The sequence below is a fragment of the Canis lupus genome, chromosome 29, assembly GCF_003254725.2.
Source record: "Canis lupus dingo isolate Sandy chromosome 29, ASM325472v2, whole genome shotgun sequence".
Taxonomy (NCBI): domain Eukaryota; kingdom Metazoa; phylum Chordata; class Mammalia; order Carnivora; family Canidae; genus Canis; species Canis lupus.
The window spans coordinates 28,826,828-28,841,541 of NC_064271.1; the positions used below are offsets into that span (position 1 = coordinate 28,826,828).

Genomic DNA, 14,714 nt, shown 5'->3' on the forward strand with positions numbered 1-14,714 from the left:
TAGTTAAACTATTTTTTCCTCTCATAACAATGAGCAGTCTGTGAAGAGATACTTTAAGACCAAACTAATATCCTTCTCCTAATCAAAATTTCCCTCTAGATTTAGCACCCATTGGCAAGTCTTGTTTGAGCCAATATTTACTGTGGGGATTAAAAAATGATGACTTTCCATTTCTAGTGCTCCTTCCACATTTACCAGTCAGCCCACAGCATTCTGCTCTAAGGAAGACTCTTCTCTTTCTCCCTATTATAATTATGGATTCTTGGATCCTTATTTTTCCTTCAGTGGTTTATAAGCTATGATTTTTTCACAACTATTTTATTTTTCAAATTGCCCCAGCTTTAACCAAGGGGAACACCTTCAAGCTGGCTCCCATATTTTGATGGCATGCCTCTATTATTTTTTTAAACACTTCCTTACTTTCTGGTATAATAAGATATTTTAGGCTCATCTTCTACCTTCCCTGACCTCACATTGGAATCAGTTGTTTCTCCAAGGAACCCTCATTTCTTTCAGTGGGGAATGACATTGGACACTAAGATCTGGGCAGTAGGTAGACTCATTCCTACTGAGGTGCAATTCCTTCTAAGCCCTCTGGGCAGATAGAGCTAGGAAATATATGGGTGTATATACACATACACATAAATACATGTATATATACACACAGAAATGCATGCAGATATTCATGTTCAATTACAAACACATATGCACATATATATGCATGCCTTAGAAACCACAAATTTACATCTATTCCAATCCATTCTCACGTGATTCTTTCCTGCCTCCTTCATTCCATATTCATATATTCGTCTTCCATAGTGAAAATCCTGGCCCCTAACAACATCAACACATTTGTCATTTGCTCAATCATACAATACATCTGAAAGAGTTTCATTATTACTTGGGCACAGTAGTCCCTATCTTGTGTGTCAAAAATCAACTAGACCCAGTAATTCAATGCCTAGTTATTTATCCAGAAGGAAGGAACTCATATGTCCATCAAAAGCCTTGTACAAGAATGTTTATAGCAGCTTTATTCATCATGGCCAAAATCTGGAGAGCCCAACTGTCTTAAGAGAAGGGTAGATATGCAAACTGTGATATACTCATGCAATAGAATACTACTTAGCAATAAAAGAGCAAACTACTGCTACAAGCAACAATATGGATGAACTTCAAAAACATAATGCTGAGTTTAAAAAGGCAGACAGAAAGAACACATAATGTATGATTCCATTTATATGAAATTCAAGAACAGGCAAAAATAATCTAATGGCACACTTTTAGAGGTATTACAAAAAACAGACAAGTTTCTAAGAGGTGTGTCCAAGGAGACAAAATAAAGTGAAGTTTCAACAAATGACCCCTCTTCATTCTCTAGCACTTTGGGACTTAGCACAAGTTACTCTACACTGGTTCCTCTTTTATAAAATGGGGATAATAATAGTATCTACCTGATAGGGTTGTTGTGTGAGATTGTGCTAAATATGGCAACACAGCATCTAAATCATCTGGGAGAGAGTAAATGAGTTTGGCACACAACACACATATACCACTTAGTAGCTGTTATCTTCAGGATAGGATCTGTGTTCATGCATTGCCCTATACATGTATACTGCTGGTTGCGTTGTCCCCTAATCCCTACAACATTCAGGAAAGAAATACAGAAATAGTAAGAAACCATCAGTTTTCCATATTTACTTACTAATCCTTCTCTTAGAAAAAATATTTAGCACAATCATGTATGTACATGAAGGTAATTTTTGCGAAATAATCTGTAATAACTCCAAACTGGATATAACATAAAAATAGAACAACCATATTATATAATCATCATAAATTGGCATAGCACCTATTGAAATGTGGGAGACTCTTTGTTAAAGTTACAAAAAGCAGAATGTAAAAAAGTATGAGGGCCGTGGTTGCAGGTAAGTACAATATGTTCGTATGTACAAAGTGATAGCTCACACCATGTAGGACGGAAGCAATTGTTTTCCTCTTTTTAAGATTTTAAAAAACTTCGTGGTTGCTTTTTATTTAAAAAAAAAGCATACTTTTTTGAATTAAAGATAATATTCCTTGTATAAAATCCCACACATTAAAGAAATGTGTAATGTAAAAACCCAATGACAGAAACCAAATCACTACTTGCTTTTGGTAGAGGTGGGACAGGGCAGGACATTGACTGGGAAGAGGCATGAGAAAACTTTCTGGGATTAGAAATGTACCATTATCTTGATCAGGATGTGAGTTATATGTGTGCATGTATTTGTCACGATGGATTGAACTCTACCCTTAATGTCTGTGCATTTCACTGTCCATAAATTATCCCTCAATTTAAAAAAATCAGCTGGAGTAGAGGCTGCCCTTTTAGCTGAAATAGAACTCTGCTTTAAAACAGCTCCTTCCTGTAGTTTGTTTCACTTCTGATCCTCCTCCCCATCATCCTCCTGTTACCCCAATCAATACATTTACTTCCTTTTACTATCAGATTATTTGCTTTACTATCATTTCTGTATACAAAGTACAACACGAGTTAGAATTTCACAGATAATTAAATCACAATGTCAACTATTTAGGTCTGGCCAATATACATACTTTAATATAGTAAGGAAATGCATGTAAATTAAAAATGTTTAAACAACACTTAATTTTAGATTAATCCTCAGTTTAGGCCTTTACCTATCTGATCTATTAAGACAAAAGCAAAAACAAACAAATTGCAGTATAGTCGGGTCTTGCCAACGAAAACTGTTGATTTCCAACCTCAAATGATCAAATATCACTTCAATGAGGAAATGATTTTTCTCAGACCTTCTCATAAATTCGGGTGCATACCACGCCCTTCATTTTACATTCCTTAAGAAAAGAGAGAGATTCATTGAGTATCTAAAACTCAAACTAGGGAACAGCAAATCTGCACATAGCAACAGAAGATAAAAACAAGCTCATGAGATTAAACTTAGAAACGGATAGAACATCAGTGTGTCAGTCTCTGGCGATTAGGAATTACCACCATTGAAATAGGAGAAACAGTTTCGAAGTCAATCTATGTTACTATGGAAGAATTTTCTTAAAGTGGCAAGTTTTTATGCATAATTTGTGTGCATTTAAATCTACTAAAAGTGGATTTCAAAACTATATGCACATTTGTTTCATCTGAGGAACATTTAAAAATACTGTTGGCTCCTTTTCACCCAAGAGATTTGCATTTAATTGATTTTTGTTGGGAGCCCCATATTGTTAATAACTCCCCGTGTAAATCTATTTTGTAGCTAGGGATAAGAACCTCTAAACTAAAGGAAAACACTTAAAATTACACGAATCTATAGTCAGTGTATGTATTATTCAGCACAGAAGATAAAACTTAAGAAAATTAAAGGTCATCTCTTCTAACCCTGATCATCATTCTTTATCTGCTGACAAAAAGGTCTCCTTGAGCTGAGCTTAAATTATTGACATGGTGTAGTCCAAGTTTGGATTCTTGAAAGTAAAACACTTAGATATTTACAAATATTCTGTAATTGAGTCATTCAGGGTTTGTTTTGCTCTTAAAACTTAGACTTGCTTTTCTCTTTGTAAGTCCAAACTGGTGAGATTTATCCATATTCTTTGACTTTACCATTATTTTTAGGCGTTCTTTCTAAAATTTTGGACCAATACTTGAAGTACTTATAGATGAGTCTTCATGGTTGAAATATCATCTAACCGTTAACTCTGACATTATTACTTAGCCATTTTTAACCATTTGTATTGCAAAGAAGAAAATCTTGAAAATAATATTACACATTTCTTTATTTTAATACCATTATTTTGTATTTAGAAGTGAAACTACTCTTACCACTACCATTTTCCCATCCACCAACTTTCTTTTTATTGTTGTCTCTTTGCCATCCCATTTCTGCACTTGATTCAATGAGCCTCTTGACAAGGTTACAATGCTCTGCAAAGACAAATTCATATAATCGAGTTGTTTGGATTTTGGTTGATCAGAGAAATTCATTCACTATTGAATTGTTTTCATAATAGATGTCTCATGAAGCACATTCATTTTCTGTTGTATTTATTTATTTATTTATTTATTTATTTATTTAGATTTTATTTATTCATGAGAGATACAGAGAGAGAGAGGCAGAGACATATGCAGGGGGACTTGATCCCAGGACCCAGGGTTGATGACCTGAGCGAAAGGCAGACGCTCAATCCCTGAGCCACCCAGGTGCCCCTATTTTATTTATTTTAAAGTAGCCTCCACACCCAACATTGGAGTCAAAATCAAAATCCTGAGATCAAGTAAGGGGCCTCAAAGGCACATTCATTTTCAATAGAACAGAGTGGTCTACCCTTTTGAACACTAACAGGAGTAATCCTCTCAAATCCTAGAATGAGCCAACTTTGAAGAGAAACATTAAAATTTACCTTTGCTTTCCTGTTGTCAGCTGTGGTTTCTTCAAATTCCTGACCTAACTTGAAGGAGATCTCTGTATTTTTGAATGTACTCTCAGTTCTTATAGTTATAATATCCCCTTTCTTGCTGATGATCACACGGGGTTTGGCTAAATTTCCCAGTTTTCTGGTGGCTAACCCCACACCTAAAAATCAAGATAGAGTTAGAATTCTTTTGACAAAGAGTTATACCTAGAGAGTCTGTGAATGGCCACATTCTGTGTTCAGTTGTGCCTCAGATGTGGAGATGGCAGGTAGTATCACTGACTCCTGAGGACCTCCTCCCACATTTCACCACCTAATGGAAATACCTGCCCATAGACTTAAATATTTTAGGTTTTATTATTACAATAATAATGTCTGCAGATTTTAAAGAAAAATGCATTTAACCTAAATAGTTCAAGTCATCCACTTTTACCACATCCAACCCCACAGTCCTTGAAAATCACCAATCTTTTGTATGGATCATTCCAGACATTTTAGTTTCTACATATAACTATTACAGGTATTTTTAAAATGAGACTATGACAGATACCCACTATTCTATGATTTCTTCTCCTCAGTAGTATATTACGGATATAGAAAAGAATTCCCCTCACATCCTTAATAGAATCTCGTTGCTGAAATTTTGTCATGGCCCCTAAGCTTAGCTGGTAGAAAAAACTACCCATCTCCTTTCAAGATCTGTACCATTATACATGATCATAGTTAATGTGATTTTTAAAAAATGTTCTGCATTTGAAAAATGAAACAAAATTAGACTCTTGGGTTTTATTACTATTATTACTAAGACTATAGAAACACATGGAAAAAGAGAAATGTCAAATGAGAGAAAAAAATGAAGGAAAAACTAGTTTTATATACGTATAAAAAACTAGTTTTATGTGTATATATGATCTCTGCAGTAGGGTCTGAAAATGTACACTATACTAAACTCCCAGGTGATCTTATGCATTCTAAACTTGAAAAATGACAGAATTATGGAGTCTTTCATTGACGCTCTTGTATTTTTGCTTCTTCCTCAGCTATGAAGTCAAGTCCATAAGTCTATCCAGTTAGTATGGATCTTCCCCCATAATTTCTAGTAGTTTTCTAGGCAATATGACATGATTTTGCTCATTTTACTTAAAAATACAACCTTTCTCATAAGCTTTCTGAACAGGTAAGGAAAGTTACAGGCACTTTGACAAGCATAGCAACCAGGATCATTGGAATCTCTTCCTATTATATTTATACAGCTCTGGAAATTTCCAAAGGTACTTCTCACCTATTGTCCTCGTGTCATGGAACATTCTCTAGAGATAGTATAAAGTTGATAAAACTTATAACTAGATTTTTCCATCTTCATCCATTGCTCCAACTCCAGGAAGGTCTGATGTTAGCCTAACATCAGTAATTAGTGTAAACTTCTGGTTTAGTCAAACACCAAAATTTTAAGTTGGAGTTTCTATTAACGTTAGTATATTCAACTACTTATTTTATGAGAACTTCAGCTGTTATAAAATGAACCTTCAGGAAAGCCAGAGGATGGGTTGACTAAGCCTCTAAAATTTCTTTCCTCTAAAATCAAAGTCTTACTGATACGAAACTACCTTATCTGAAACCACCTGTGAAATCAGTAGAGGTTCCATACAATTAAGCAGCTCTTAGGTTAAAATCTATTAGTATTTCCACAAAGTGTACTAAATTATTAGAATGACACAATAGAAGATTAATTGCAGGAAAGGATTGTACTTCAGCCTGTGCAAACTTCCCCAGAGTCCTAGAAAAGGAGTTAGAAGGATATAGTCATGCAGTCTTCTCAAAAAGGATCTTCTCAAACAGAGCAACAAGGAACATTTCTTACCCAGAGCTTTCATGTAATCATCAAAGTGCTCACTGGAGACAAGTTTCCAGGTGCCCAGGAATCTGTTGCTCATGGTGACAGATGACAATTCAACACACTTCTAGATGAGACTTAGGAGACTCAAATGAGATGCTGAAGCCTCAGAAGATTCTTTTCAAAGATGTCCAAAGCATGTGACTCTCACAAAGACCCAATGGGGAAAAGCAGTGTCAGGACTGGGCAATGAATTATCCAGTAGGACAAAAGAAATCCCTACATAATGTTTCCTTTAGTCTCCAAAAATTTTTATAAAGATCAATGAGAGTACTCTTTGGATGTTCAAAAAAATTTTTGGTCGATCTTACATTTTTAAGAAGTGCTTAGTCTTTAATGCTTTGGAAAAGACCCCATGAATTGAGTCCTATATACCAAACTAAATTATATGAGCATGAATGAGAGAGAGAGAGAGACTGAGACTGTGTGTGTGTGTGTGTGTGTGTGTGTGTGTGTGTGTGTGTGTGTTTAGGCATCTTGGTCACTCCCAATCCTGAGTCTGCACAATTAAGAATTCTTATTGAAAGAGAAGAAAGAGAGGAAAATGTCCATGAGTATTGTGATAACCGCCTCAAATATGTTGTGGGAGAGAAATGCAGGGAAGCAGTGTGAGGAAGTATTCATAGGTAAGGGAGGCTTGGCATAGTTCACATATCCCAGGCAGGCAGAGTAGGCGACAATACGGTCAGTCTATTACAGCAGAGCACAGAAATTGTATTCATAGGATGGATAAGAAGTAGCACTAGAGCGTGATCTTTGACCACAGCAAAGATTTCCATCTAAAAAAAACCCTTAAGTCCAATTTAAGCAGGCCCTTAGTTAATACAACTACTTTGAGTTTAAGCCTTTAAAATAAAGCTTATAAAGAGTTTTATAAAGAGAAGGATTTTCTATACAAAGAATACTAGTGTATACTAAGAGCTTCTTATGAGCCAGTCGCTATGCTAAGTGCTTATTACCAATTATTTCATTTAATTATCTCAACATATCCAAGAGTTAGGTACTATTATTATATCCATTTTGCTGATGAGAAAACTGAAGCTTGGGGAGGCTAGGTAACTTGCTCCCAAGCTTCTCATTCTCTCGAATGAGTAAAAAAACAAGGTTTGAACATGACATTGTTCTCCAGCCTGGACCCTGGATAATGATCTTACACTGCTCCGTATATACCACATATGCAGAAAGGTGTTGGCCAAAGGTCAGATGATGCTGACATCACCATGACTGGATAGAGACTTTCATTCTCTGCCCCCAAATCAAGAAAGGTGAAAATCAAGAGATGAGGAAAAAAAAAATCAAGAGATGAGGCACAAGGCTACTATGGTACATCAGAGCCCTCGTGTTTGACCAGGAGGAGCAGATATAAAACCACTTCCAATTAAGTGTCCCTCTTGGGAATACCTTCTTGCTGCCATACTTTTTCCTAGTGGTTTCCTACACTGGCATCAATCCTGACTGTGAGATACTGATATTACTATATTGTAAATATTCGTACACAGGTTGGCACTCTTCACAACAATGGAAAAATATCCCATCATCACTTTGCTCATTACAGGTAGGATTGCTGGCCTCCTGGGCTCACGTTACCAATGTCATAGCTGTTCTACAACCAATGCACTTGTGTCATTAGGGTCCAAGTTGGGTCAAAATATGGAATCTTATACTGTGAGTCTGAGTCTCACTTTACATTACGCGTGCATGGATAACTCAAAGTGGGAATGAAATAGTGACTAGAAAAATTCCTCAGCTAACCAGCTAACCCAGTCCTAGACCTAAGAGAATATAACTGGAGAAAGGACATTGTACTGGGAAAGAAAAAACAGCTATGAAAAAGGGGCTTTTAATTAGAGAATGTGTTATTTTCTCTCTCTCTCTTTTTTTTTTTTTTGAGATTTTATTTATTTGAGAGAGAGAGAGAGTGAGTGAGTGGGAGAATCTGTAGAGAGACTCTAAAGCAGACTCCATGCTGAGTGCAGAGCCCAATGTAGGACTTGATCCCACAACTGTGAGATCATGACCTGAACTAAAACTGAGTCAGTCACTTAACTGACTGAGCCACTCAGGTGCCCCAAGAATGTTTTATTTTCTTATCCAAACCACTTAATAAAAATGAGTGATGGTATCACTTGTGTCCTCAAAATTTTTTTTGTGTGTGTGATCCTACTTTATCAAGAAGTATAGCATTCAACATTTAGGTGTTCAACCTAAATCTGTGAAGAACTCTCAGACCACCCTACTTGAGCTGAGCCCTTGAATTCAGAGGGATTGATATGGGAGAGCTGTATGAATTTTCAGCAGTTCTGGTATTGCACACAGAAATAGCCGTGGAATTAAAATACAAACATTGAGCTATATATTGGCAATGCTTATAACTTTGAAGCAGTTTTAAACAAAGAAAAGAATTTTCTATTTTAGCTTATCATCAATGTACCTGACTGCTGGAAAGAACCAGATTTATTCAGACAGAGATAAAATTCTGGGGCTCATATGTGAGTCAAAGGTACAGATCAAAGCAATGAGCAAAGATCCAGACTGAACCAGGCTTGAGATATTAAATCACTCCTAGCTAAGAAAGTAATCAGTGTTCTAGCGAAAAAGAATAGATAATAAACACGAGAACCATATTATAACCATATTATAACTATAACCATTATATATTATATATTATATATATAAATATTATATGTATTTAGACTTGAATGAAATATTTGTGAAATGGATCTGCAGTAGTCTGTTTACAGTATGGATTCACCTTTCACAGATTTATTGCCTACGTAAATTCTCCTAATAAGGGGAGCTACTTGAGTCATACACTGAAAAGAACATCCAGAGGTCCAAACAAAATAAAGAAAACTTCCTCTATATATATGTCATGTAAATATTCCTCACATATTGTCTTCCATCTACATCCAATTATATATTTGAAAAAGTGGTAACCAACTGTCCAAAGAATTCATGATCATCCACTTGAGTGCCAAAGATCTGACTCCATTCCTTCCAATCATTTAACTGCATAAGTATTGAGAGCCAACTAAGTGCTACTAAGTTCAAGGTTAAATATCATTGAACAAAATTCCATGCCCTTTTGGAACTTACTTTCTATATTAAAATTATTACATAGTGTGAAATTGTTTGTAAAATAGAAACACTGTGATCATAATTAGTAGAATGAAAAGCACACCAAATAATGTGTCACTATAAATAAAACAGTCATTTTAAAAATAATTGAATAAACAAAAATAGACTTTAAAATTTTCACTTGGGGGGCCTGGGTGGCTCAGCAGTTGAGTGACTGCCTTTGGCTCAGGGCATGGTCCTGCAGTCCTGGGATCGAATCCCACATTAGGCTCCCCTCAAGAAGTCTGCTTCTCCTTCTGTCTAGGTCTCTGCCTCTCTCTCTCTCTGTCTCTCATGAATAAATAAATAAAATCTTTAATAAAAATATTATAAAATTTTCACTTCCTTATGATAGATGAGGAAATTAAGCTAACTTTCCAACTATGACACCTTAGAAAAAATGGATGATTTTTTAAAATTCTTCAAGGCATCAGAGAGATTAAAAGAGAAAAACTAAGGGTCTAGGATTTGGGTGAAAAAGGAGAGCCAGAGAAACAGTCCCAATATTTGGGGCTATTCCCCCCTAGGGAGTTATAAATTCTGCCAAAGGCAAATGAGAGGCAAAAGCCTAAGGAACATTTATGACTAGGTTACAAGGGTTAGGGGAACAATGAGGGAAAGTCCTAGTCACTATTTGTGCTTTGGTTTGGGACTTTGAAAGGTTGCAGCATGGGGGGGAGGGGGGGGGAAGTGAATTAAATAGGTCTGTGCTAATATCAATTCAATTCTTAAAATTAGTGTGATCTGGATAGCCAGCCAACCTAGCTACCAGTCAGAAACAAATAAACACTCTCCAAAAGAAGATGTCACCAAAAGTCTAAATTATCTTATACTCTTTCATGTACACTGTTAATAAAAAAAAAAAAAAAAAATAGAGGGGCATCTGAATGGCTCAATCGGGTAAGCATGAGACTCTTGTTTTTGGCCCCAGTCGCGATCTCAGGGTCCAGGGATTGAGCCCCACAGAGGCTCTGTGAGTCCAGCCCCGAGCGTGCTGGAGATTATTTCCCTCTCCCTCTCTTTCTCCCTCCGCTCCTACCCCTGCTCACATGTGTGTGCTTGCTCGCTCGCTCACTCTCAAATAAATAAATAGAGCAAAGAGACAGGAAAATATGCTCAAAAAGCAAAAGAAACAGGAGTCCACAGAAATAAATGATTAACAGAGCAGATATTAGTAAAATAAAAACAAGCACGTTATAGAAAATATCATCAAAACCAACAGATCTTTTTATTTATTTATTTTTTTTAAATTTTTATTTATTTATGATAGTCACAGAGAGAGAGAGAGAGGCAGAGACACAGGCAGAGGGAGAAGCAGGCTCCATGCACCGGGAGCCCGATGTGGGATTCGAACCCAGGTCTCCAGGATCGCACCCTGGGCCAAAGGCAGGCGCCAAACCGCTGCGCCACCCAGGGATCCCCCAACAGATCTTTTTAAAGACCAATAAAATTGAGAGGCATCTGGGTGACTCAGTCTGATAAGTGTGGGACTCTTGGTTTCAGCTCAGGTCAAGATCTCAGGGTCTTGAAATCAAACTCCACATCAAAAAAAAAAAAAAAACAAACTCCACATCAGGTGGTGAGTCTGCTTGGGATGCTCTCTCTCCCTCTGCCCCTCCCCCCACCGTGCACATTCGAACATGCTCTCTCTCCCCATCTCTCAATAAATAAATACATTTTTTTAAAAAGAGGCTGATAAAATTGGCAAACTTTTAGCAAGAGAGACTTTAAAAGAAAGAAGGCAAAAGTTACTGATCACAGGAATAAAACAAGATATATCAGTATAGCCTACAGTCATTAAAAATTGTAAAAGATCTTAAAAAAATAATATGCGCTACTTCATGCTGATACATTTTAAGATTTAAAAACAATTTTAAATTTAAAGAAAACACAATTTACCAAAAATAATATAAGACGAAGTAAAAATGTGAATATTCCCAAATCCATTATTATTGAATCTATACTTAAAATTTCTCTCACAAAGATATTCCCAGCCCATAAGCCTCACCACTGAATTCTGATAAATACTTACAGAAAAAAATAACACTCGTCTTGCCCAAAATCTTTCAGAGAATAGAAAAAAAAGTACTAATTTCCAACTTGCTTCTTCCAGTCTTTGTATATGCTCTTCTCCTTTCCTAGAATGTCTAGCCATGCCCATGTGGTTAATCCTTAAGCCTCAGCTCAATCACACTTTCCTACCCTTGGGCTGACATCCTTTAGATTTCAACTCAATCATCTTTCTTAACCTTTTCTAGTATAACATCATTTAATAGTTATCACAATGGCAATTTTTACTAATTTTGGATATTATGTATCCAAATGTTTATCACCCCCTGAAGTCTTGATTCCACATAAGTGGGGACAACATGTTATGTTACTCAGGTAGTGTCCCAAGTACATAACACTATGCGTGGACACAGTCAATAAATTATTTGTTGACTGAGAAAATATAAAATTTTCTACATATGGGGGTTATTGTTTGCCTCAACTCATATAATAAATATTCTGAAAGCCTCTAAAATAATATTATTGATCAATAATATTATTCTCCTAAACTTTCTCCTCTCCCTCCCCTGCCTTTTCTTTCTTTTTTCATACACATCAGAAGCATGGAAAAAAGCACTGGCTCTGGGCCATAGCTAAGTGTGAAACTTAATGACAGCATTCATTCCTTCATTTGGTCACTCATATAGTCAGTGGTAAAAGCAAGTGGTTCTTTCTATGTTCAAGATGACATGAGCATAGTATACCCCTGGGAAAGCACATGTGAGATAATTCCAAGATTCATTATACCTATTCTCACCTGCCTGCATACAGACAATTACTCAATACACATTAATTAAACTGAGGTAGCACAGGAGGGAACATAGTGAGTGAAGCACCAACAGTTTCTGCCCATATGGCCTTATATTCTATAGGCCATATATTCTATAGAATATAAGGCCATATAATATAATATGGCCCATATATATGGCCCTTAATAATATAAGGCCATATAATATAATATAATGTCTAATATAAGACATATTAGAATATTCAATTATTATTTTCTTTGTTTTCCCATTTATTATTTTCTATCATTTGAGGATGGAGGTAGTGAGGAAACCATTAAAGAGCCAATGAACCATTATTATCTAGAAAGATCCCTCATGGAATTATTTAGACACCAGATGCTAGGATACTGATGATCTGATTTATCTTCAGAACTCAGCCACTAAGGCCTCTGATGCCCTTCCCAGGCAGTTATTTCACAGGTGACAATGGCACTTTAGGCCAGATATCTTCCTAGTACAGGTTTCATGTGTTTTTTCTCTACCTGTAACAATACAGAGATTATAGTTGCTAATGCAAATCTTTTCTTGCAACTTCCTTAGTCACCAGTGGATATTTGATCTTTTGGTTGCTATGGTGACAGTTGCTGTGACATTTATGCTGCCCAAAGGTGGTTAATAGCTTTTCTTTTGTTGAATGGCAAGAGTCAGAAGTTGTTTTTGATTCCTCCAAACAATACCTTTGGCTTTGTTTTTACTAGACTTGAGCAGACATGGCCTCTTTTCCAAAATCTAGTCTAGGATTTCAAATCATTATTCCTGATAGAACACCTGAGAATTAAAGTTCCTCATTCACTAGGGAGGAAATAAAAGACAATTTCTGCATTCCCATTTCTTTTGTTAGTCATTATAGTATATACTGAGTTGGCCACAGTTTTTCTCTTCAATTTGCATTTTTCTTTCCTCTTAGTGAGAAAGTGACATTCACAACATTAAAGTAGGCTGTGCTTCTCAGGCATTAGCATAAAGAACCATAGGAAATACTTTTTAGGACTCAGCCATCTGTTCCCTATATCTCATGGGAGAAAGGAATCCCTGAAAAATAATTCACTTGCAAAGCATAGTAAGAAGTGTTTGCGTGTCTAGCTTTATTTCACAAAGAACAAATATAAACTCATAAAAGTTGAAGTGATTTTTCTAACCATGTCTTATATAGCTAACCTGCTTTGTTTCCTTCTTTATTTCTTTATTTCCTATCAAGGTTTTCAATAATTGAGATGATATACAGGTGTTGAGAGAAAGCATTATTTACACACACAGACACACACTGTATTTGCTCTAAATGTTCAGTTTAGAAATCTTAAGACTTTAGGATTAGGTTACTTCAGGAAATACCTCACCCTAATTTTCTGCATACACAACTCTGTGAAGTAGACTCCATTTTGCAAAGGAGAAAACCAAAGTGGTTAAGCAGCTCATGGAGGTGTCTACAGCCAGGGTTCAAGTCCTGCTCTGACTGGTTCTCAAACCCCATTCATTCCACTTCACTGCAGGGTACCTCTAGGGTAACATACAATTCCCATTCTTAGCATGGGGCTGGTGTCTAGATGGTTCCTCCCCAGTCTTGTCCCTCTCCAAAAATTACACAGGATCTAGATATCGAACTTCAAAATGGACAAACTATATTTTCCCTAAACATTCAATTTAGAAATCTTGACAACCTATAACTTTGGGATTAGGCTATTTCCTGATATTTCATCCTAATTTACCATGTATTCTTTGTTATTATCTTTGGAATAGTCAGTTATCTTTTAATGGCCAGTAAAGAAAAGCATGATCTTTTATGCTTACTGCATTTTTGTACAAAAAGTATGAAAATTAAATACACTAAGAATATTCAAAACAAATCATTTTGTCAATGATTTACTAAATAGTATTGGGTAACAAAAAAAGAAATCTAGTGAATTATTCTTTGGTAGTAGTATTAATCATGAATTTAGTATGACTGACCTTTGATAATTAATACTTTCTCTAAAACTTCAATGTGGATTTGAAACATGATGGTTTACGACTAAGTCATTCAGGTTAAAAATATCTGAAAATAAAATATATTTTCCTGTGTGGCTTATAAAAACTACTCTTACTTCCTTTATTTCAAACCCTTTTGGAAAGTAAATAAATAATGGATTTTTATTGCTAAAGTCACTATAATGAAATGCTCCATTATCTCCAACACAAGTTAACAAATATGACTGGCTATTATTTACTTACAGATAGATCATGATAAATCCAGTACAACTTGACAAACATGGCATGTCATCATTTACTTATAGATAGACGATGACATGTGAAGGCAGGTCAGATATACCAGGAGACTGATCATGCAAAAGTCCTTAGCAAAGACAAATGATTCTAAATATAAATTTCACTGAATTTTTTTCCTACAGAAATTTCGACATGAGTTGACTGAGAATAAAAGTCAAAGCAATAGGGTTTCG

The 14,714-nt window shown here is 35.8% G+C and overlaps 1 protein-coding gene across 1 annotated transcript; it reads right to left on the reverse strand.

Annotated features, from left to right (window-relative positions):
* Positions 1-2,098: 2,098 nt before the first annotated feature.
* On the reverse strand, positions 2,099-6,436 carry LOC112650826 (myelin P2 protein). Its single transcript, XM_025433689.3, has 4 exons — positions 6,293-6,436; positions 4,420-4,592; positions 3,842-3,943; positions 2,099-2,859 (listed from the first exon to the last, which is right to left on the reverse strand). Exons 1-4 carry the CDS (start codon positions 6,363-6,365, stop codon positions 2,809-2,811), a joined length of 399 nt encoding a protein of 132 aa, XP_025289474.1. The 5' UTR covers positions 6,366-6,436; the 3' UTR covers positions 2,099-2,808.
* Positions 6,437-14,714: the final 8,278 nt, after the last annotated feature.